Below are 26,235 nucleotides of genomic sequence, written 5' to 3' on the forward strand. Positions count from 1 at the left end.
CCTCCCAAACATCATCCAAGATTATAAGGTTGCGGCTGTTCTGATCCATTAACCTTGTACGCAGCCGATCTCCACGAACGAACAAATTATCCCCTTCTAATGTCAGCCCGAGTCCTTCTGCGATCTGACCCTGAAGTTTTTTCAAGTCTTGGTGTTGACTGACAGTTACCATGACGACATCTTTGAACAACCCTTGTTGTTTCGCCTTTTGTCTGATTTTCTCAGCGAGTGTTGTTTTACCAACACCACCCAGACCACATATCCCAATCATAGTGACCCCTTCATCTCTCACAGCTGCCATGACCTCTTCCTCTTTCAATTTTCTGGAGTGCAGCTCCTCACCATTGTTACTATATATAGCCTCACTTTGAACTCGACGATCAAAGGAGATTACTTCGCCTTCAGTTTGAAGTTTAGTCAACTCCTCTGTAATTTTCTTGGCTCTCCTGCTGAGGGAGTAACGTGACTTCAAGTTTGGACAGCAACCATAAAAGCAACCCCTTTCAACCTCAGCTGTACGTCCCATTACACCTTCCACTTGTGCAATAGTGGTATCAACACTTTCTAACCAAGCCTCGCCAGTGAGTGAAATGAGTTGTAAGTTTCCCCGGGCATCTTCTTCTCTTCGCTGCACGTCACTTTTTCTGTTCTTCAGCTTCTCAGATTCTTTTCCCATAGATGTGATGTTAGTGTTGTAGTAATATAAATACCTAATCCCTCGCTCTATTGGCTGTATCAAGCAACCAGTGACATTCCCCACCAAAGTAGATAAGAATTCCATATTTTTTGGTTACAAGGTGTGAAAATGGTGGAAATGGATAATTTGTTATGAAAATGAAATATCAGATATTGGAAATGGAGAATTTGGTATGCTAATGAAATATGAGAGAACAGAATTAGAGAATTTGGTATGAAAAATGAAAGGTAGAAGAGCAGCAATGTAGAATTTGGTATGAAAATGAAATATGAGAGAGCTGAAATGGAGAATTTGGTATGAAAATCAAAGAGTAGCAATGTTTGAGAATTTGGTATGAAAACGAAAGACTAGATAGCGGAAATGGAGAATTTGGTATGAAAATCAAAGACTATCAATGTGAGGGAATTTGGTATGAAAATGAAAGATCACAGAGCGGAAATGGAGAATTTGGTATGAAAATCAAAGAGTAGCAATGTTGGAGAATTTGGTATGAAAATGAATGCTTAAGAGAGGCAATGGAGAGTTTGATTGTGTTATTCGAAGCAACAAATTCACAGAGATTTATAAGCTGTCAAAATAATATCTTTAAAGTGAGAGTATTGAATAGCTAACATATTAAAGTAGTGAACATCTGATTCCCTATCTTCCTTCACTCAAACTCATGTTACAACTTTCCCAAAATTTATGCTTTCTTGCAATGGCAGACACTATAAAGAAGAAAAAAAGGAAAAGTATATGCTTCTTTTTGGAATTTTCATATTGCTTGCCAAGTGCTCAAAGATCAGACTTTGTCCATACACTCTCATTTTTGGCAAAGTATATTCTTTCCTATTTCTTCCAATCTGCCTAAGCTTTAGTGAACAGAGTTACCTGGTAGGATTTTATTTTAAATGCGATGGTTATTAAAATAGGCACTCGATTTTTTATGACAATGAAACTTGCAAACGCTGCCCTTAGGGGCCGTTTGGTTACTGGTTAGAGTTATGCAGATATTAGTTATGCAGGGTTAGGAATTATGTTGTTTGTACATTTTTAGTATACCAAATATATAAAGTATATATATATATATATATTCATATTCTAAATAAAAAAAAATTAGTACATTATAATTAAATATGTGGATATATTTAGTAGTAATATATCATGCGAATATATAATTAGCATATGCACTATCAAAATTATACATTCCGATACACAATCTGAATAAATATTGTATTTTGATTTTAAATAAAAACAAATAAAAAATCGTTTGTATACAAAAAGAAAAAGAAACAAAAATATTTGGGAAAATAGAATAGTTATGTAAAGTTTTCAACAAAAAAAAGATTAAAAAATAAATTAATAGGGATACATGTGTAATTTATCTTTTTAATACATGTATAACTAATATCCACATAACTTATTCCACCTTCTATCCTGCATAACTTATACATAGATTCTCTCATAAGTTATGTAGGTATTAATTATGTAGGATTACAAAAAACGCAACCAAACACCATATAAAATTAATACATGAATAACTTGTATTCAATATTTAGAATTTATCAACCAAACATAGCATAAGTCATGTTGACTTTTCAACCTAGTAAAAAGCTGTTACCAAACATAGTAAAACTAATACAATGTTTTAAACATGAATAACATGTCCTCTTATACCATAACCAAACGGCCCCTTATGGTGCACACAGGGGTAAATTTTCCTCCATTGTAATAGCCTTCACATATAGGAGACGTACACTGCACTAGGCAACTCTCATGCAACGAGGTAAAGATATGTTTTAAGATATGACATATGTGCATAACTCAACCCCAAAAAATTAGCTCATGGCAAGGACTACCCAAGTCCATATAAACAAATCACGGGTCTATTCTTAACCAATGGGGTTGAGTAGCAGCTATCTAACTTGTTGATGTTCTCCAAAGAGTACATCTCTATATAGACCTTAACTGCTAAATGATGATACAAATGAAAGAGAGATTAAATCCAAGCAAACTAGAAACCAATCTTTTCATAAGTACTGAATAATCTTGCCAACCAAGTACTTCTGCATCAAGAAAACTTGACATCCTTTCTACTCAACTTTTACTCTCCTTGCATCAGAGAAAAAAAACAATTCAAAAACTCAAAGCAAATCAAACCATATAAAGTAAGTCATGGCAAGGTAAAAAAATAAAAAATCCTGAGGTGGATTATTGTGCACCAAAATTACAAGTTCTCAAATTTCCATCACTCAGCAGAGAATAGAAACTGAAATCTCAGGCAGGCAACCACCTTCTCTATCTAACTATATCGGAAAAGGGAAACTCAATTCGATTTGCAAATGGATTGTACTCTTCAATGGGTTCTTTCTTATTGCGGCCACTTTTACCCGCAATGTGATTGGTTGTCAAATTTGAAGATAAGTTCCTCACCATCCCTTCTTTTAAAGAAAAAGGATCTGGTGTGAAAGAGAAAAGAGAGAAGCCTGAATTTCTGGACTCCTCATTTTCACCAGATCCAGCAGTCATTGATTTCTCCATTGTGTGCTGTCCTACTGGAGCCATCCTTTGCACATTAGCTTCCTGATGGAGATCTTTTAACCTATCAACTGTTGAAACCCTCGCAACTGACTGAAAAACAGAGTTTACTCATTCCAACAACAAAAACCATCCTGTAATTTGATCAATGGCACTTCAAAATAGAGTTTTAACATTAGAAGCTTCATTCTCTTTATAATATCCAGAAAAATATTCTATAAATTTTCTCAAAACAACGTAGAATGCAAGATGACATGATTAAATAAATCTACATATTAGCTATTAAATAAAACGAAAGAAGAATTTAGAACCACAGGCAAGTTTATATCACAATCAACTATTTTGTAGATATTACTAATACATATACAAGATCTATGGGCAATAGCTAGTGGGTTGACATGAACTGATAGGTTACAATAATGTAGATCCGCCTCTACTTGTTACCTCCATCACAAGCATAGGTATCAGGTGTTGTTCGAGGTTTTACTTGCATTATTTCATTGAGTACTCACTACCTTCCTAATTTCTGCCATGACTAGGTTCAGCTTCATGCTCATGACTAGGTTCAGCTTCGTTGCCATCAGTAGCTTTTTGTTCCTGCAGGAAACAGAGAATGCAAAAGAAGAGAGAGAGATGACTAGCTTATTAAGTAAAAGAAAGTTGATGAAGTATCTAAAACGGAAAGAGAGCAGTAGAACCTAATTAGAATATGTAGCAATTACTTATATAGCTAGCGGAATAAGACATACCTTGTTATTGAACCTCTGCTGTATCCATTTATTGAGATCATCTACTTTCACCTCCTCATAATCGAAGTTCACCCATTCAAGACTTGGTGTACTCACAGATATTCCCTATTGGGCAAACGTCTTCATTTCAGGGCAGTCACGAATATCCACGTACTTGAGAAATAGAAATTCAAGAGCATGCTCTGTCAGATAGAAATGCCCCAGCTTAGGCAGATTCCAAAGCTTCAGCTCTTCCAATCGGGGAAATAAGGTCACGATTCCTTCTCCTGTTGTGATCACTTCTTCCATTGATTGACAGTCTTGTATGTATAACACTTGGAGATTCAGAAGACCTCTGGCCACTGATGGAGACATCAAGTTTCTCAATTTTCCACAATCTGATACTCTCAATGTTTGAAGTTTGGTGAAGTAGTCAGTTGGAAGTTGGTAAGAGCATAGAGCACTTATGCTTTTAAGGGCGCAGATGTCTAGGTGTTCCAGGTTGAGACAAGAAACCTGCGAGCTTTGAAGTATCAAATCACTAGGTCATAAGTGGAGAAGCCAAAACTGCTTACACACATTTATTTATACTAGTCCTCGGAACGTGCATTGCACGTTTGTCCTCTAATTGACATTAGAAAAGTTAATTAGTTTATATAAGTAAATATATCATAGTAGAGCGTACATATATTCATTGCTAAATTCAAAGTTAAGTCTTTTTGTATGTAAGTTTGACATAAAAATATAACTATTCACAAATTATAGCATGAAAATCTTATGTCAGATGTTGAAAGTTTGATATTTTTAAAGCTTCATGCAAAAAAAATCTTTTATTATATCAGAGGAATTAATATATTTTAATTACTAAATGTTAGTTTTAATAATCAAAAAAGAAATTGGCTATAAAAAAGATACGTATAAAGAAAATAAGTTCAAAATGTCTAGGTGGTGTAACATTAAATTTATAGAAAAATTACAAGTTCAAATGGAAAAGAAAGAAAAGGAAATAAAGACATGACATCCATAATAAAAGACATCACATTAAAATATATAAACAATAATATTGTCATATTGATTGAATTACATTTTGTTAGAAGTTGACTTGCTATAGACAAAATGTTTCATATGTATAAAAAAACTAAAATCATAAAAAAATAATCAGAAAAGAAAGCATGACTATGTTAAAAATACAGATACATTATATTTCCTGAACTATATATTAAAGGATCAGTATATAAAAAATTAAATATGAATTCTAATATAATAAAATTCAATGCAACACTTGCACTAATTTTTACTTTACATTATTTTTTATTTTATTTTAACTTGTCCACTAACTTTTGTACCTCTATGTAATAGTTAAGTACATGGATTTAATAGACATTTGAGATTACATATAAAAATGAAAAAGTACAAACATGTTGTGTTAAAAAGATAAATGATTATCAAACAACGAAAAATACATAACTATAAATCTTTATCAAAGCTTACTCTTTTACGGGTCTAGTTCTGAAAATATTCTGCGGGATTTAACATGCTTACCCTCAAAACAATTAATTATAAATACAAATTGGGATTACCTTGATTATATTTATATTCTTAAGATAGAAGAAGTGAAGAATATAAAAATATAGTAATCAATTACGAAATTATATTTTAAAACTCAAAAAGATGGAGATATGAAAAATAAAAATTCACTTACAACTTCATATAGAATATTCATCTTGTAACTATGATAATTTACATATTTCTCAACAAAAAAAAGATGAATATACATGAAATTTTAAAGAATACAAATAAATGAATCAGTAAGAATTCTTACAATTACAAATTGGTAATGAAAATTTTACAAATGATGTAGTCTAACCTAATGTAGAATGAAAGATGAGCACCAATTTGGATGAAAGAAGGAAATATAAATAATGTTGTGTGAGTGTCTTTGATAGACTCTTCATTACCCCACTTATCTTACAAATTAAAATTGAAGGCTATTAGACTCTTCATTACCTACATTTAAGATCTTGCATTAAGTCGAGGTACATGAATATACGATTGCAACAGAGGCGTATCCAGGATTTTGAGATGATGGGTGCACTATTACGAAAAGATGGATTAAGAAATAAATTTGATCAGTTTAACATTTAGGTTCTTATCACTGAAAATCATCCAAATTTTAAAATTATAGGTCAAAAATTATTTTTTATCTATCCAAACCACTTAGAGAGGTGTTACCCAATTTTAGAAAGAAAATAAAACAAGATAAATAAAAGATTCAAATTTCTAGCCTCAGAGGTGCACCCAATCATTATCGCACAACATTATATGATACTTCAAGTGTGGGTTCAAATATCTATGTTTACATATATTTTTAAAAATATAACACTACTATATATGAATTCAGGAGGGGAGCATGGGTTCACGTGAACCCGGTGACCCCCTCCTGGATACGCCTCTGGATTGCAATAAGATCTTAGTTGATGCATGAATTTAAATAAAACTATTACTTAATTAAATAAATACCCCCTATGTCCCTAATTATTTGTCCATGTTTCCTTTTTTAGTTGTCCCTAATTACTTGTCCATTTTGACAAATCAAGAAAAGACAATTTTTTTTACCTATTATACCCTCAATTAATTACTTTGAAAAATGTAGAACTTCTTGAAAATCCTAAGTTTTTAATTCATCTACTTCATAATTAATAGGGGTGAAATGGTAAACTCACTATGTCAATTATTGTTTTCTTAATAGGTGTGTCAATTCAAAAGTGAATAAGTAATTAGGGACAGAGGGAGTAGATATTAATATTAAATTTATTTTAGGGATAAGATAAGAGCAAAATGGTAATCCAACTTTGAGCTTAAGAGCTTCCCACTTATAATAATATATATGATATATGATATTTTTAATTAGCCAAATATATATATAAAAATTGTATATGATCTCGTTTCATATTTAAAAAAAGTTTTTTAGTATCTCAAATACATTAGTATTTTTTTTTCCATTTGGGCTGAGTCTAGAGCAGTAGAGATAACTTTGAAAGCCACATGACATTTTTTAAATTAAAAAATTACAATTATATATTTTTTAATAAAATAAATATAAATTTATTAACAAAAATGACAAATATGCACCATATATTAGACGGTAGATGTATATATGCACCAATTTATTAACAAGAGGTATATTTGCTCAAAATCGCAAAGTTGAGCAGTATATATGCCCATTTTCTCTTATTTCAATGAATAATTTGGGTTTCACTCATTTGTAAATTATATCATAAATGCCTCATTTTTCTGCAAATATAAAAAAAATAAACAAAAAATGGTCTAAAATGTCTTTATTGTTACTTAATAAGTTAAAAATGTCATTATTTTCAAATAAATATATTATTTATTTTCTTTTTGAACACATTCTTTTCCTAATGATACTTTTTTATTAGCAAATGTTCATCCTACTTCAACTGAAAAAAATAATATTAGAAATATTTCTTATTTTATTATAAATATCAAAATAAAAGTTAATGGTTTATTTACTATGATCTTATATATATGAAATGCAGTATCCGTTTAAAGGGTACATTTTAATTGTTAAAGTAATTTTAAAATAAAGAAAACAAGAATAGAGTACTTAAAGTAATATATTTTAATAGTATTAAAATTTGTTCTTACTTTTTTCTTCTTTTCCATATCTGTTTATTTTCACACTAAAAAAATGAAATAAGAAAATGAAACTCAAATAATGATAACTTAATAGATCTATAAGGGAGATATTTAAAACTTAAATTAACTGTTGAATAAAAAAAGTCACAAAAATTCACATGAAATATAGCCTTATATGGATTTTTTTAAATAACAAATTAAAAAAATTAATTTAAAATTATTTTTTCACTTGTTAGACAAAAAGGATATATCTAAGCAATAGACTTTGTTTAAGTAAATATCTTTAATGCTCAAGTAAAAGGTAACATTTTGGTGATAAGAAGCTAACCTTTTCATCAAAAAGAGGATTTGAGTTGTTGGCTGTAGGCCTGAAATTTTGGAACTCAGGTAATCCATAGAAGAACATTCTTTGTAACTGAGGGAACTCAATGCACTCTACACTGTCACTGCAAATGTGAGTCAAGCACATCAGATTTACAAGCTGCAACTCATATAAATTGGGGAACTTGATTACTTCATGTGTTGTCTTCAATAAATGTGTCACTAAATCACATCCAAAGAGGCGGAGAAATTTAACATTCTGAAATTCATTCAGCTGCAATTCAGTCAACACATTATTAGAGCCCTTTCCCCTACAACTTACAAATTTGCTCTCCTTCAACAGGTGGCAGATCCAATCACCCAATGGGGCAGTCTTCGTGACCTCTAAAGCAATAATCTTGTCGTAATTACCAATGCTTGGAATCCCAATGTAAGCTCCACCCGTTTTAAGAGTGTACCGTGCCAACTTGGAGGGAAGGTCAAGGTTATTGTAGATCACATCACTCAAATCTTCTACTCCCACAATATGTAGTTCCTCCAATTGAGCTAGTTTTGATAACACCCCTCCTGAAATCCTTTTAAGTCCTCCTATCTCATTCCGCAGCTCTAACATAATTAGACTGGTCAATTTTCCTATCTCCTCTGGCAGATCATCTAACTCACAATCTCTTATGCTGAGAATTTCTAATTCGACAAGTTCCCCAATAAAGGATATGTCATCCAACCTTAAATTACTCAGACACAGTGTCCTCAGACTTGACAACCTCCTAATGAATGCAGGAAAACGCAGAATGGACTCCTCAAATCTGTCTCCCCTCAGGCTCAAGACATTGAGGTTACTCATTTCATCAAAAAAATCGTCCTGTAGTTTGAATGGATCTTCAAAACAGAGTTTCAACATTAAAAGCTTCAGTTTTGTGCAAATTATTGGTCTAGGATGCTCATCAAATTTATTTGCAACAATTGACATGTGACTGAAATGCTCATAAGAAGTTCTTCTTGGAAACTCTTCCGAGTTAACATCGTGACTTACCATAAAGTTATGCTCTCCTTCAGACGCAATACTTATAGCCACATCACGGACCACATCATGCATTTTCACATGATTTTTTTCTGAACCTTGGGATAACAAGAAACCATCTTTCAATATTTCTAATAGAAAACACACCCTTTTTCTTGCTCCTTGTATATTTTTAATTCTAGAAAAGATGCCAAGCCCCATTCCAAATCCAAGCAATTCTTCAGTCCGAATATAGCTATCTTCCTCGAACAAAGAACAAAGCAAAAAGAGATACTTTGCTTCATTCTCGCCCAAGTGGTCATAGCTTAGCCTCAGAGATTTATACACCTTACTGTTCACTCCAGGGATATTTTTTGGTTCTGCATCACGTAATTGTATAAGGGCATCCTCCCACGAAGGCTTGGTTTTACTCTTTAGTGCTCCTGCAAGTATAATAATTGCAAGCGGCAACCCCTTGCATTCTTTGGCAACCTCTTTAGCTATGTCAATCGGAGAAGGATCGTTGCCAAAATCACCGACTTTCTCTTTGAAAAGGCTCCATGCTTCCTCTTCGGATAACGTTTCAACTTCCATGATCTTCTTAGCTTTCATTTCTTCACAAACATTTCGGAAACGTGTCGTCAATATCACTTTGCAGCGATGGTTGTGGTTGCTACCGCTGGGAATTCCAAGTTTGTCTAGATCATGAAGAGCCTCCCAAACATCATCCAAGATTATAAGGTTGCGGCTGTTCTGATCCATTAACCTTGTACGCAGCTGATCTCCACGACTCCACAAATTATCCCCTTGTAATGTCAGCCCGAGTCCGTCTGCCATCTGACCCTGAAGTTTTTTCAAGTCTGGTTGTTGACTGACAGTTACCATGACGACATCTATGAAATTATTACCCCTTTCTTGTTTTGCCTTTAGTCTGATTTTCTCAGCGAGTGTTGTTTTACCAACACCACCCATACCACATATACCAATCACAGTGACCTCGTCATCTTTCAAAGCTTCCATGATCTCATCCTCTTGCAATTTTCTGGAGTCAAACATCTCACCATCGTAACTAGGTATAGCCTCACTTTGGACTGGATGATCATAGGAGAAAGCATTAGAGTCGGGGGCTTCATTTCGAAGTTCAGTCAACTCCTCTGTAATTTTCTTAGCTCTCCTGCTGAGGGAGTAACGTGACTTCAAGTTTGGACAGCACCCATAAAAGCAACCCCTTTCAACCTCAGGTATACCTCCCATTACATCATCCACTTGAGCAATAGTGGTATCAACACTAGTTAACCAAACCTCGCCATTGAGTGAAATGCGTTGTAAGTTTCTCCGGGCAACTTCCGCTTTTTCCTGCATCTCACTTTTGATGTTCTTCAGCTTCTCAGATTCTTTTCCCATAGATGTGATGTTGTTCTTGTAGTAGTAGAAATACCCAATCTGTCGCACAACTGGCTGGATCAAGCAATCTATTACCTTTTCCGTAAAAACAGATAAGAATTCCATATCTGATTACCGAATTAATTATTTATTAGTTACAAGATAGAATGAAAATAGGTTGAGAGTGAATGAATACAAGATCAGAGGAAATTGAAAAATGATAATTGCACGGCTTTTTGAGGTAGGTACTACTATTAACTCTCCGAAAGTGACTAAACGACAACTTACACATGCATATATATTGGTCTTTTAGATTAATAATTGTACTATTCTATTATTACTCTCACCTACCCCAAATTTTTCTTTTCAGATTAGATAAAAAAAACCAAAAGCACTACATAAATATGTCATTTAATTTAGTTTCAGCAGATATCTTCGCTCTCTAACTTTAAATATATACTAATAAATACTTAACTTTGTATAAAATTGAACAAATAGATACACGTAACATAATACATGTAGGACGACACGCAAGACAAAAAATTGTCACATAGAATGTCACATAAGATGAATGCATTTATTTGTTCAATTTTATACAAATTTAAGTATTAACATATACACACTCAAAGTCGGTGGACATGTATGTCAACTGAATTCAAATTGAAAAACATGTTTATGCATAAAAATGTACTAGTAAAACGGGGAGGCCTTATCACTGAAAGTCGTGGTAGAATGGTAGTTAGTCTTCTTCTTTAACCAAATACTTCAAGTTCAAGTATCATGTCTTTGGCAAGAAATATTTTACCAGAGTGTGAATTCAATTAGTACCGAATATCAAGTGTGAAACCCAAAAGATAGTTGCACAGTTTTGAGGTACTACTATTAACTCTCCCTCACATGGACATGTACTATTTTGAAAGCTACTAACAACAAATACATGTTTACCTTTTTAACACCAACGGCTAATTTACATGTAAAAAATGGGGTACTAGAACTCGTGGTTAGTTATCGTTTTATACATATTTTCCCAAAATTAATACGTCTAATATTACATACTGATATTAATTATGCTATAAGAAGATTAAATAACGCATTTGATTTAATAGTTAGTTATTTAACAGGAAGACTAGGGATCAATTCCCACTTAGTATACTTTTTCTAAGACTAGGGATCAATTCCCACTCAGTATACTTGTTCCTTATTTTTTTTTAGTGGTGAATTCGTGTTTAAAAATCTTATGGTGCATAGTGCAATATTAACCTTAACTCCCTTGTATTCTTAAAAAATAAAGATAGATGTTTTGCAAAAATTATAAGTATGTATTTTTTTTTGTTTGAAAATATCAATGTCCAATTTTATGTGTGCACAAATAGATATACTTAAACTTGTATAAAATTTAACTGTAGACACACGTGTCCTAGATGACATATACAAATCTGTTAGAATAATCCCACATGAATTGTCAAGTAGTGTTGGGAAGGTGATTAGGGTGTCATGCGGAAGCTTACAATTTGCAAATCATATAGTTGATAAATCAGATAACAAAAACTTATACTAAAAATCAAAATATTATTATATCAAAACTAATATAAAGAAAAACATTGAAACTTTAGAGAGAATAAATCTCCCCATAAACAAGACTCTTAAACGACTACATTGTGGATGCTATTGTTTTGTGTTAAAAGAAACAAACCTATATTTATAGAGTCCTAAAACCTTTTCTTACTAGAAAAGAACTAGCTACTCCAAAACCTTTTTCTAAGAGGAAAGAATAAACCAAATATGAAAGAATATTATAGTTTCCTTTCAAGAAAAGTAAAACAATTTATGATAATGTTTTGTCTTTTATTGAAGGAAAAATAAATCTTAAATTATAGTAAGAAAATCAGGGCAAAATCCTAACAAGTAGGACATCACCTAAGGCGTAAATACACGTACACATACTTTTAGACGATAGGAAATTAAGGAGACTAGGGGGATCGGGACATTTAGCTGGCCTGGGGGTGGGGTTGGGGGGCCGATCCCATAGACGGTAATGGGTTGGGGCTTTTAGTGGGATTTTAAAATGAGATAAAATTATTACTTAGAAATGGTAATGACTATTTTTTTTTTAATAAACTTCAAACTTAATAAATTGTGAAATAGCTAAGTACAAAGTTGATACAACGCTACATAAGTTTAGTTTTTAAAATTTTGCAAACTTGCATGGGTTAAAAATAAGTTGGCAAAGGCTAGTGTGGAAACCTGGGAGATAAAATTAAGTTGACAATAGTTAGTTTTAAAATTATAATTTTTAGCTAACAACTCACGTCTCTAAAGAAGAAAACACCTAATTTATATTGCCACCAACTTGTGATAAGAAATATTTTACCACCAAAGTGGAACGTGTGAATTCAAATATCGAATATCAGGTGTGAAATCTAAAAAATAATTGCACAACAACTAATATTTCGAGTTTAAATAATATGTCTTTGATAAGAAATATTTTACCTCCAAAGTGGAACGTGTGAATTCAAATATCGAATATCAAGTGTGAAACCTAAAAAATAATTGCAGAACAACTTTGAGGTACTACTATTTTGACGTGTACTATTTTGAAAGACTAAATAACTGTTTGCCTTTTAACAACCATAGTGAATTTACATGTTAAAAATTGAGGCACTTGAATTTTTGATCTCTTCAAAAAATTAATTATTTATTGGATATATTTTTTAAAAAAAATAGAAGACTAAATGATGTATTTGATTGGATGTTGAACTATTTAACTAGAAGACTAGGGGTCAATTTCCACTTAGTATACTTTTTGTTTATTTTTTATTTTAGTGGTGTACTCATGTTTTAAAATGAAACGTCTGGAACATGTCTGTCATCAATATTGATTGTTATTACAATCATCCACCTCCACAAATAACAATTAATTGTTGACTTGATTCCATGCACCTAATACTACTATGTTATTACAATATCATCCACCTCCACAATTTTTTTTAAAACATTTGGAAAAAAACAAAAAAATGTACTAGTAGAAGAGGAGGCCTTATCACTAAAAGTTGTGCGAAATGACAATTACTTCTTTTTCTTTAATCAAATATCTCGAATTCAAGTAAGTTACCCTTGATAGGAAGTGTTTTATCCTCAAAGTGGGACATACGATTTAAATATCGGACATCATGTGTGAAAACCAAAAAGAAAAATGATGGAGCTTATAAACTGGTTGTTGTATCAATCTCTAAGTTGTTGCAACAATCTTTGAACAAAATTATAACCATGTAAATTAACAACAGTTAGTTTTTAAATTATAATTTTTTAGCTAACAACGTATAGTTCTTTTAAAGTAAGATAATTTTAATAATTAAGTTGGCAACTATGTAAGACAAATCTCTAAAGATGAATACCTAATATATACAACCACAAAAATTATATAATATATGTTTTTAAAAATATATTATCAGTATATTTTACTAGCAAGTATAAATCAATGCTACTAGATTTAGTTACAAGTTATTTTACGGTGCAAAAGTTTTTCTTACAGTGTCAATGTAGAAAAGTTTATGGTTATTTTTAATATTTTATTTAGGTATGTGTTATCATTCTTCAAGAAAATATGATAAATAATATTTTTGTAAGAATGAATAATTTATCGTCAGTATGTGATTGTGCTCTCAAACAATCAGTTGTGATTGACACTAACTTTATAATTATATAATATAGTTTGATTACAATATTTGAATAGATTTCAAGAGATGATGATTTTTTTTTTAATTATTACTATTATTATTATTATTATTATTATTATTATTATTATTATTATTATTATTATTATTATTATTATTATTTATTTTGTATAATTGAAAAACGATTTGCACATATATATATTTTATAGTTTTAGATTTCTTTTTTTTTTAATCACAAATTTTTAATTGGTAGGATATTTAGTTTATTCGTAATTATTCAATTGGTAGCGCATATGATGAAGAGTTTGACATATGGAGCAAAGTATAGTGGTCAATCTACTTGCAAAGAAAGATAGTAGAAGAAAATTTTTTTGAAGCATAATTATTAATTAGGAATTACTTTTGCTAGATTTTTTTTTTTTTTACTTTGATTTATATTAGTAACTTAGCTATTTTTGCTAGAGTTTTTTTTAATTAGATATACTAACACTTATACTATAAGAAGACTAAATGATACATTTGTTTGGATGTTTAGTTATTTAATTAGAACACTAAATGACATTTAATAATTGGATGTTGAGTTATTTAACTAGAAAACTATTTCCTTATTCTTTTTAATGGTGTACTCGTGTTTTAAAAATCATATGGTGCTTAGTGCAATATTAACTGTAACTTCCTTGAATTCTTAGAATAGATGTCTTACAAAAATTATTAAGCAATCTTTGACTTTTTCTACAAAAATAGATAAGAATTCCATATCTGAATTTATTAATTTTTCACTAGATTTTTCCAAAAAATAGGTAAGAAACATTTCATTCTCAAGTATTTATTTTCATTTCCTCTATTTTACCTATATAAATTCATATTTGGTTTCATGAGAATTCTTTTTCAACATTATATTCACAAATATACTGTTTGAATAAAATCTATTGAGCTTGGCCAAACCCGTATGCAGACTTCTACCTTCGCCCTTAGTTGGATATACAATATATCGTCTACCTTTTCCGCAAAAATAGATAAGAATACCATATCTGATTAATTAATTAATTTTTAACTAGATTTTTTCAGTTACAAGGAAGCAAATGTAGAATGAAAATAGGTTGAGAGTAAATGAATAGAAGAGAGGAAGTTGAAAGTTGACAATTGCACGGCTTTGAGTTAGGTACTACTATTAATTCTCCCTTACATGGACCTCTACTATTTTGGAAGTGACTAAACAATTTACACATATTAGTACTATTTCCATAATAACTCTCACGCACCCCAAATATTTTTCTGGATGAAAAAATAAAGGTATAATACAAAAATGTGTATCATTTAATTTGATTTCAGTAGATATTTATGACTTTCAATTTTGGATGTGCATAAGCAGATACTTAAATTTGTACAAAATTGAACAAGTAGACACACACGTTCTGCTTGGCATAATACACGTAGGATGACACGTTAGACACAAAATTGTCATGTAGGATGTCACATAAAAGGAATGTGTTTATTTGTTCAATTTTATACAAATTTAAATGTTCTCTTGTATACACTCAAAGTTGGACGACATACATATTAATTGAAATCAAGTTGAAAGACATGTTTGGGTATTAAAAGATACTAGTAAACGGGGAGGCATTATCACTAAAAGTTGTGGTAGAATGGTAATTAGTCTTCTTCTTTAACCAAATATTTTGAGTTCAAGTAACATGCCTTTGGTAGGATATATTTTACCCGTGTGAATTCAGATACCGAATATCAGGTGTGAAACCCAAAAGATATTTCCACATCTTTGAGGTACTACTATTAACTCTCCCTCACATGGACCTGTACTATTTTGAAAACGACTAAACACCAAACCCATGTTTGCCTTTTAACACCAACGGCTAAGTTAATTACATGTTAAAAATTGAGGTACTTGAATTTGTAGTTTCTACATAAAATTACTTATTTTTTTAATACATTTTTTTAAAAATTGGTATAATATTCTATACTAACGATATTGTTATAAGAAGATTAAATAATATATTTGGTTGGATGTTGAATTATTTTACTAAAAGATTAGAGATTAATTTCCACTTGCTATACTTATTTTCCTTATTTTTTATTTTAGTGGTGTACTCGTGTTTTAAAATGAAACATCTAGGAACAGGTCTGTCATCAATTGTTGACTTGATTTTTTTCAGAATAGATGATAAAAATATAAGTTGCAGTAAAACGATATTACTTTTTTTTTCTTTAATAAGATGTCTCGAGTTCAAATAAATTACCTTGATAGGAAGTGTTTTACCCCTTAAGTGGGACACACTATTTGAATATCGAACATCATGTGTGAAAACCAAAAAAATAAATGATGGAGCTTATAAACTGGTTGATGTATCAATCTCTAAGCTGTTGCTACAATCTTTGAACAAAATTATAACTATGTAAATTAACAACAGTTAGTTTTTAAATTATAATTTTTTAGCTAACAACGTATAGTTCTTTTAAAGTAAGATAATTTTAATAATCAAGTTGGCTACTATGTAAGACAAATCTCTAATGATGAATACCTAATATATACAACCACAAACTTATATAATATATGTTTTTAAAAATATATTATCAGTGTATTTTACTAGCAAGGATAAATCAATGCTACTAGATTTAGTTTCAAGTTATTTTAAGGTGCAAAAGTATTTTTTACTTCGTCAATGTAGAAAAGTTGATGGTTATTGAAGTGAGTTGAAAATACTGAAGTATAAGGTTTAAATTTCTTTGAACAAAAGAAATTAATTATGTGATTTCTTTTCATATATTCAAACATTGATAGTCAAAGTTATCTGATACCTATGCTTGTGGAAGATAAAAAGTACCATGTAGAATTAGTTGATCAAGTGTTGACTCACAGGGCAATACTATGACTTGGTTCCATCAACATAATTATTGTACTACTCTCCATTTATTACTCTCAACCATACCCACAACTGTTTTTCAGAACAAATGAAAGAAGAAGATGAAGGTACTAGTAGAAGGGGCCAGTAGGCCTTATCATCAAAGGTAGTAGTTGAATATTAAGTTCTCGTTCTTTAACCAGATGTCTCGTGTTCGAGTAAGATGTCTTTGGCAAAGAAGGGGAGATCCTATCACCAAAGATTTTGATGAAATGATAAGTAGAAGTTCTCGCTTTCTTTAATCAGATGTTTCGAGTTCAAGTAAGTTTCCTTTAGTAGGAAGTGTTTTACGCGCCCCAAATTGGAATGCGCAAATCCAAATACATATTCTGGTGCACACATACACATATTGCTACCAGCAATCAAAGGAATTAATAAAAACTTTAAACCTTAATGTTATCAAGTTTCTGCTATTAAACAGGGAAAACTGTAGAGCATATGATGCTCACAACAACCTAAACAAAGTTTATGTCCTTGTTTTGATCAACAACTATGTTGTTTTATGGTGATTTTAGTATCTACTATTGGCACGTGTGTTTATGCATCTTCTGCATATTAATCAAACACACAAAAGCCAACAATTTCCAGAGTAAGAGAAGTCATTAATTGAAGGAAATGACAGAATCTCGCACGTCTGTGTGGCATTTCAAATAAGAATTTAACTTGTATATATCGACAATGTAAACAACTCCTACATTATCAGTGTCTTTTATTGTCAAGCACAAATCAATGCTACTGATATAGTAATGTGGATGCTTAACACTCTCCACACGCCAAAAGTTTGGCTTCTCAAGCATTGGTAACACAACATTGTATCCCTATTATATTTTTATCTCAATATTAAAGAGCTTTCGGATCCAATATTGAGCCAAAATACAATATAACATTCGCATCACAAGCAATAAGATAGCTTTTATAGGCTTTCTTCTGATGCTATGTATATGCTTCGATTAAATATGGATGAACAAGCATCTCCAAAAAAGTGTTCATTAAAATCTTTCAGAACGACAAAGAATGCAAGATGTCATGAGAAAATAAAGCTACATATTAGCTATTAAATATAATGAAAGAAGAATTCAGAACCACTTGTGGATTCAATAAATTTAATGTTTATAGAATCCTACAGTGGCCGTAAGTCTATGTATAATTATCATAAGTGTGTTCACAATCAACTATTTTCTAGAAATTACTAATACATATACAAAGTCTCTTGGAAAAAACTGTTATTACCTCCATCGCGAGCATCTTACTCTACAGTGGCGCTAGCGCTTGACTAATAAGATATTAAGAGGGGCCTGACAACATGAAGTCTATACTAATTAGAGTTAGTTAATATAGTGGGCAATGGAGGCATTGCTTTGGCTCTTCTTGTAATAGAGTTATTACTTGTAGTGAAATTATGAGGTTAATCTCCTGTGGGTGTAGTTGAAGTTTGTATTCACTCATTGCTTGATATTAGTGAAAACAATTGAAAATCACGTTTGACAGGTCGTGGGGTCAAATAAATTTTCCAATCTTATGCAGGGAGGAACGTCGAAAATTAAGTTGAAAAAAGAAGATAATTATGATTATTATCAGGATGTAGCTATCTTGAAGGCTATCTATCATTACTTCTTCAATCATGGGGTGATTCCATATCCTAATTATTCAGAGAATTTTATCAATTACATCGAGGCTTCAATTCCCAATTTGAAATTTTGTGGCCTGGCATTGAAGACTAAGATCATTTTGTTAGAAAGGCGTTTCAAAACTATTTTGGAAATTGCAGGATATGATCCTAATATAATCAACCCTATTCATCGTGAAATTTTCAACTTGTCGATGGGTTTATGGGGTTAGGTTTGGAGACTATTATCATGTTGGGAAAGAGATTGACGAAACTGATGACAATTTGAGAAACTGAAGGTGTTGATCCATTCTTAAATTTTTAGGTCTAAGTCTTCATAGCAGCATTTTGAATTGTTTATGCTTTTGTTTGTATTTTTCATTTCAGCTGAAATTTTATTGTGGGATTAGAGATTGTGAAAGATTATTTTGATTTGATATGAAAATGTTCTCTTTTTCAAAGTTGATTTTGTGAGTGAATCTGCTATATGGAGTGTTTTGTTAATAACAGCATCATTTAGCAAATTCATTGACATTCAAATACACATTCTACAAACTCACTGGCAAAGTCTGATATTAGAAAGAAAGTTATTGGTCAAAAATAGGCTCCGATCCACCTTCTACGTGGTCGATCATCAGTGTCACTAGCATTTGAATTGAAACTAGCAGTCCAACACAATTCTTGACTTGCTTGACTGGGACTTCCTAAATCCTTTCCCGAATTCTAGTTATCCGATTCTAGTAACTGGGAAACTGGACTTGGTGAATGCATCTGATCCATCACCCATTGTTCCTTGGGGTGCTCGAGCCTTTGCATTGATTTTTCAATACAAAGCATTAGTTAATAAAAGATCAAATATATATATATAGGTTATTCTTTCGCTCGCATCGCAGGCACTATTATCAACTTTTTTTCTCTTGCTTTTTTATAAATGTGATGGTTGAGTCAATTTATATGATCCTCAACTAATTCAGTAATCATGGTTTGAGAAGATCAATTTACTTAACTATATATGTCTATCAAGTCTTAATACATGAGGATAAATTATTACTAGTTTTTTCTTGTATCGACTGAAGGGGAGTCTTAGCATAATGGCAAGAGATGTCCTAACAACCTCTATAATGGTCTCCGTATTGTCTGGCTCTTCATAGGACCATGTGCACATGAGAGTTTAGAGTATCGGACTATAGAATCATTCGAAACAGAATATTTTCCAATCTTGAACAAGGATGAACGTCCGTAAATCATGAGTTGAAATGGAGAGCATTATGCAGTTGAGGAAAGAATATTGTGAGAAACAAAAAAGAGTTGTTGAGGGCCAAGTCTTCATAGCATCATTTTTAAAATTTCTTGGAGCATCAATGTAAATTTTTAAATTTTCTTTCACTAAATAGAATCTAGTATTACATGGATTATTAATTTGGAAATCGATTTTCTTGTAATTTTTTGTGGGATCAAAGATCATGAAAAGTTATTTTTATATGAAAGAGCTGGAATTTGAAGAACGAAAAGCAGCAATGCATGTTTTCTTATTTTCAAAGAATGTCTCCAACATTGGATTTTTTAGCATAAAATGAAAAAGAAAAAGAAAATTACTAACTATGATTTTATGGTAGCCTCGGTAATGAATCTAATGCTTCATAGTTCATTACGTCTATAAAGTTTTATTAGCCTTATATTTGGTTTGCCAACTTTTCCTATACTTTTTAAATAACCTCCTTGCAAGACAACTTTCCCGCACCTTAATTAATTTACTGTATATTTGATACTTCCACTTATGCATGTACTCAATAAGCTTATATCCGCCAATGCTTTAACCAATAATGGAAAAATAATTCTTAGCATTTTTAGCCACTTTGAACATTTGGTCTCACTATGTCCAACTTCGTTGACCACTAATTTACATCTTGACTTCACTATTGTCTCATCATAAAATTACATTTAATAATAATCTAGTAGCATTAAAATATTTAGACATTTAGTACATAAATATTATTAACCTATTTGAAAAAGATAATAACAGTTAATTTTTTTTTCCAGATGTGAATTTTTTTTAATTTGGTAATATAATTACTTTTATTCTTTATCAGATCCAAAATTTTCGTTATATTTGCTTTCTTTCTTTATGAGTTTCAACATTTTCTCAAAGAATCACCATATGACAATGCTACCCGTTAAAGAACTCAATGGAGAGAATAGTGAAGGAAAGAAAGAAAATTCAAAATCTGATGGACAAACAATCTTGATTTGCTTTGATCTCATTATTGAAATTCTCTTAAGGCTTCTGGTGAAATCTCTATTGCGGTGCATGTCTATTTCGAAAACTTGGTTTGCTTTGATCTGTAGCCCTAAGCTTATCAAGTCTCATATGATTTTATCAGCTAATAAAAATGACTACACTAATCATACGCTTATATTGAGGACTGGCCATCTCGAAAATCATAAGGATTGTTCGCTTAAGTCTTTACTTTATGAGTCTATTACTGAGGAATCCGATATGGATTATCTCCATGAAAAACTCTAGTAGATATTCTTTGGTCAAGGGTTCTGTAAATGGATTGATTTGTCTTTTAAATGATTCAAAGGAATTATTTCTCTGGAACCCAACAATTAGAAAGTTCAGGAAGTTACCTGATTTTAAAACTAAAGTGGGCGATATTGTCCATTTCTTATATGGTTTTAGATACGATGAAATTCATGATGATTATAAGGTAGTACATATTTGTACTAATATTGGCCGTCGGAGTGATTTTCAAGAGGTTAATATCTATAGTCTAAAGAATTATTCTTGGTGGAGAACTAGTTATCCTCATAATGAGATGCGATTAATTAGTTCAGGTAAATTTGTGAATGGAAAGCTTCATTGGGCTACTAGTGCTGGTCTTGGTTACCAAAGGGGTTAGGGCATCACATCTTTTGATTTGGCTTATGAGAAATGGAGAAAGGTGGAACATCCCTTTTATGGAGTAAGGGATGGTATTCTCATGACGAAGCACTGAGAAGTAATTTTTCTATGTTTTGTAATAATTTGATTGCTCAAGTAGATGTGTGGTATATGAAGGAGCATGGGAATATAGAATCTTGGATAAAAGTATTTACCATCAATTATAATCCAGATCCTATGGATTATTTTCTTACTGAATCCTTTTGTTTGTCAAAAGGTGGTGAATTTTTGGTTATGTTTGAATCAACTTTCATGATATACAATCCAGAGGATAACTCGATCAGAATTCTCAAGTCTCCTAAATTTAGTAAAGCTCTTACGGTGGAAATCTACATTGAAAGTTTAATTTGTCCCCTTTCATAAAATGAACCAAGAACACAATAAGAATGAAGGTGGTTGAAGCTCTGATAAGTATAATTGTATAAGTAATGATTTGAAATAGTTCCACCTTATGCATTTTACAAAGGGTTGTAATATTTTCTTTTTTTAATCGAATAATCATTGAATATTTAAAAAGATATTTACACCTCTTCATGGAGATCTTGTTTTTTTTAATCTTTTCTTTTTTGCATATTTCAATGAAAAAAGAACTTTTTCTCGTTATTTCTAATAGCTTATTAAATTTTCTTGGTGCTGCCTTTTCATTAATTTAGTTATTTGGTCAATCAAAGATTGATTTTTTTTTTTAACTTTAGTAGTAAGATTGATATTAGCAAGCTACTATTGTTAGTAGATTTCTTTCTTTTATGTGACAGAGAACACGAGTTTCATATTTTTCTCAAGTGAAAAAGACTTATATTACTTAGTGGGATAAAATCATTATTCAGAACTTGATGCTAAAAGAATCTGATATAAAGGATATTATAAGTTAGGACAGAAGGATCTGTATATTAGATACAAATCATTTTTAAGGACTAACACCGTATTCCTACAATAAAAGAGACATTTAGTGGCTATAATTTTTTTTGCCGCAAAATTATTTTGCCTTTAGTGGTATTTATAGAGTGTTTATTATAAGTACTCAAATTTTATATTGATGTTAAATATAATACCGACAATTATATGATTGCCGCTAAATAATTGGAGCAAACATTTTGTTATTGTTGTAGCGTTAGATGCTTTTAATTATCGTCCACTTATATCGGATAATAACTGTACAAAAGTTGACCCGTGCGTTGCAACTCCACAAACAAACAAAATATATATATTATTTAGTGAGAAAATTTTAAATTATTTTTATTTTCTTAAATAAAATGGGTGAGATAGTTTTTTAAAGCCACATAATATCTTTTATTTGTATTAAAAACATATTTTTGATTTTTGTTTTTTTTATCCGGGCCATTAAATAAAGGGGTAAATATGCACCACTTGTTAGACAGTGAGGTATATATGCACCATTTGTAAAACAACAAAAATATTTTCATATCACTTTTTCAACGAGGAGTATATCCACTTTAATTCGTGAAATTGAGGAATATATTTGTCTCTTTTCTCATTGTTATTTTTTTCATTGTCATATAATATGTAGAAAATGTAGAGGAGGTCGCAATTTATATTTATTATGAAATTTTTTTTACCAAGTGTGGTAACTGATAAGAATGAATTTACTCCATTATTGACCATTTCTCCTTACAAGACTAATTTTTTTCATTTTGAAAAAAGACTCACTCAGCATTTATAGCTTTTGTTATGATTTGAAAATTTGTTCGTATAATGGTTTATTCAACTTCATTGATTACATCTTTAATTACTTCATCGTAATCCAATCACAAATAGTATTACGAGAGATAATCTAAAATTAAATTTAGTACACTATTTTATTTATTTTAGTGATATGAATTAGCTATAAATTTAGCAAGAGACGATTTGTCTCTTCATTCTAAAGCATGGCAGAGGAACAATTAAGTTTCGAAATTGAGGTTTTAAACTTATCAGAAAAACACGGAGTATCTGGTGAAACCTCCCATCAACACATAAATCAGAACAACCCCACAAACCTTTTTGATCTGCCAACTGCAATTGTTATTGAAATTTTCTTAAAGCTTCCAGTAAAATCTCTCTTGAAAATTAAGTATGTTTCAAAATCTTGGCATGCATTGATTAGTAGTCCTAGATTTATCAAGTATCATCTAAATTTATCAGCTAATTATAACAAATACTTCACCAACCATAATGTTATTTTGAGTATAGCCCAACCAAAATTCAATCTTGAGGATTGTTTTGTTATGGAGGAAACTGACTTGGATTATCACATGAAAAACTCGGGTATATCTTTCGTGATTGAGGGTTTTATCAATGGATTGGTTTGTCTTGTAAATAAGGCAAATGAAATATTTTTATGGAATCCAACAATAAGAAAGTATAAGAAATTGCCTAATTTTAGAACTCAATTGAAGAATGAGGGTTATTGCATATATGGCTTTGGATATGATGAGATCCATGATGATTACAAGGTAATGTGCATTTTTTCTATTGTTGGATGTCCACCTCATTTTCAAGAGGTAAATATATATAGTCTAAAGAATGATTCTTGGCAAATAATACATTGTTCACTAAATGTGATACGATTAATGGGCTCGGGTAAATTTGTGAATGGAAAATTTTATTGGACTGCTAGTGTTAATATCATAAGCGGTTGGAGCATAACCTCTTTCAATTTGATTAATGAGAAATGGAGAAAGGTGGAACGACCTTACAATGGAGAAGAGAGTGAAGGTCTTGTGTTGGGGGTGTTGGGAAGTAATCTTTCTGCGATTTGTAATAATTCGACTACTCACGTAGATGTGTGGGTTATGGAGGAGTACGAGGAGAAAGAATCTTGGATAAAGATGTTTACCATCAATTGTGCTCTAAATCCCGTGGATTATTTGTTTTCTCACTCTTTTTATTTGTCAAAAAGAGGTGAATTTTTGCTTATGTTTGATGATTATGTGATGATATACGATCCAAAGGACAACTCAATCAGATATTCACAGACTAACGAATTTGATTATGGTCTTTTGACAGAATTCTTTCAAAGTCTAGTATGTCCGCTTTCAGAAAACGAGTGGAGGATACTACAAGAATAAAGGCAGCAGACGTTGTGATAATTGCAATTATATAAGTGATGATTTGTCAGAGTTTCATTATATGGATTTTACAAAGGGAATGCTTTAGGGAGAACTATAACCCATATCGATCCTCATGGAGACCTAATTTGACTTTTTCCTTTTAAGTATCTTCATGAAATAATATATATATATATATATATATTCCATTGTTGTTAATAGCTTATTAATTTCTTTGGCAATATCCTTTCATTAATTTAGCTATTTGGCCAATTAAGGATTGTATCTCTTTTTACTTTACCAGTAACTTTGATATTAGCAAGAATGGATTGAATAGAAATACATGATTCGAAACCGATAGGCCTTAGTTTCTTCCCGACGTCGCTCGGTCGGCTTAGATCCTTGTAGACTGGTGTAGCAGACTTGAGTCTGATAGTTTGGGCCTTAGATAAATAATACGCTTGCTCCGATGATAGTTATTCTTATTTCCCCGATGTTACGGCTTCACGAGTTACGTCGGCGACACTAGTTCTGCTTCGCGATTTGAATTTGATTCTCAATTCGATTCCAAGGACCTACATTGATTGGCTAAGTGTGGACAGCGTTCCACAGACATTTATGAGCATAGATTGATTAGGACTCTTTCAGCAGCTACATTGGCCTTAATAGAGCATCCGGTTTAAGGTCCGGCCTCTATTGCCCAGATACTTATATAGAGCATCTAGTTTAAGGTCCGGCCTCTATTGCTCAGATACTTATATAGAGCATCCAGTTTAAGGTCCGGCCTCTATTGCCCAGATACTTATATAGCGCATCCGGTTAGAGTTCCGGCCTCAGATACTTGATACTTGTGATTGGTTACTTGGGTACTTCTGGTGAGCATCCGGTTCGAGGTTCGGCCTCCGCACTGTCAGATTCTACTAATTGGGGTTGAGGTTCTGGTTCGATGTTATCCGTTCTTGGGTTCTTTTATGCAATTCTCTTTAGTTATAGTTATTTTGTGTACTCGTCGAGCTTATGGGGGGTCCGTTCGGCTTTTTATTTAACTTGCGCACGAGTGTACCTTCTAGGCTTATGTGGGCCCAGTTAGGTGTATTTAGCTTATAGATTACTTTAGTTAGTTCCAGTTAGGTGTAGTTGGCTTATAGATTACTTTAGTTAGTTCTTTCTACACTCGTGTGCATTCCATTGTTAGTTAGATTTTCTTTTTTGACTTCGGTTTGTGTTATTCCTTCTTTTCATATTGCCTTTACTTTTCAAGATCAGTCGGCCTATGATGCCTACTGGGTACCTATTGTTTTGGTACTCATGCTACGCTCTGTATCTGTTTCGTGATGCAGGTCCGAGCACCAGTGGCCAGCGTTGATCCAGTTTGGAGTAGTCTGATCCGAAGAAGGGGTGAGCACACGGCGTTTTGTACTATTTCAGGCTCCATCTGTGTATATAGACTTGTCTTTTACCTTTCGAGATAGTCCAGTCTATGTGGTCCACTTTTGGGACTTGTACTCGTTTTGTTAGTAGCTCTGTACTAGTGACTTCCAAGTTCTGGGAGGGATCTTTATTTGTATATATGTTTTGGATTGCTTCCACCTGTTTATGTTGTTATCTTAAATTTTGCATACTCTCGTTACTTGTTGTTCAGGGTTACAGGTTGGCTTACCTACTTGTGGGTTATAGTAGGTGACATCATGATTCGAGGAATCGGGTCGTGACATTTTCTCTTCTCTAAAACCCTAACTC

General features: G+C 31.8%; 1 protein-coding gene across 1 annotated transcript in view; it reads right to left on the bottom strand.

Annotated features, from left to right (window-relative positions):
* The window catches only part of LOC125860955 (disease resistance protein UNI-like), a 237,323-nt gene extending 226,891 nt beyond the window's left edge, over positions 1-10,432 (bottom strand). The window contains exons 1-2 of the mRNA XM_049541014.1: positions 7,931-10,432; positions 4,296-4,458 (exon numbers count right to left, since the gene is read on the bottom strand). Of these exons, the coding sequence (XP_049396971.1) occupies positions 4,296-4,458; positions 7,931-10,432 (2,665 nt within the window). The remainder of the gene's footprint in view (positions 1-4,295; positions 4,459-7,930) is intronic.
* Between the last annotated feature and the right edge of the window lie 15,803 nt (positions 10,433-26,235).

This window comes from Solanum stenotomum, chromosome 3, assembly GCF_019186545.1.
Source record: "Solanum stenotomum isolate F172 chromosome 3, ASM1918654v1, whole genome shotgun sequence".
Lineage (NCBI taxonomy): Eukaryota > Viridiplantae > Streptophyta > Magnoliopsida > Solanales > Solanaceae > Solanum > Solanum stenotomum.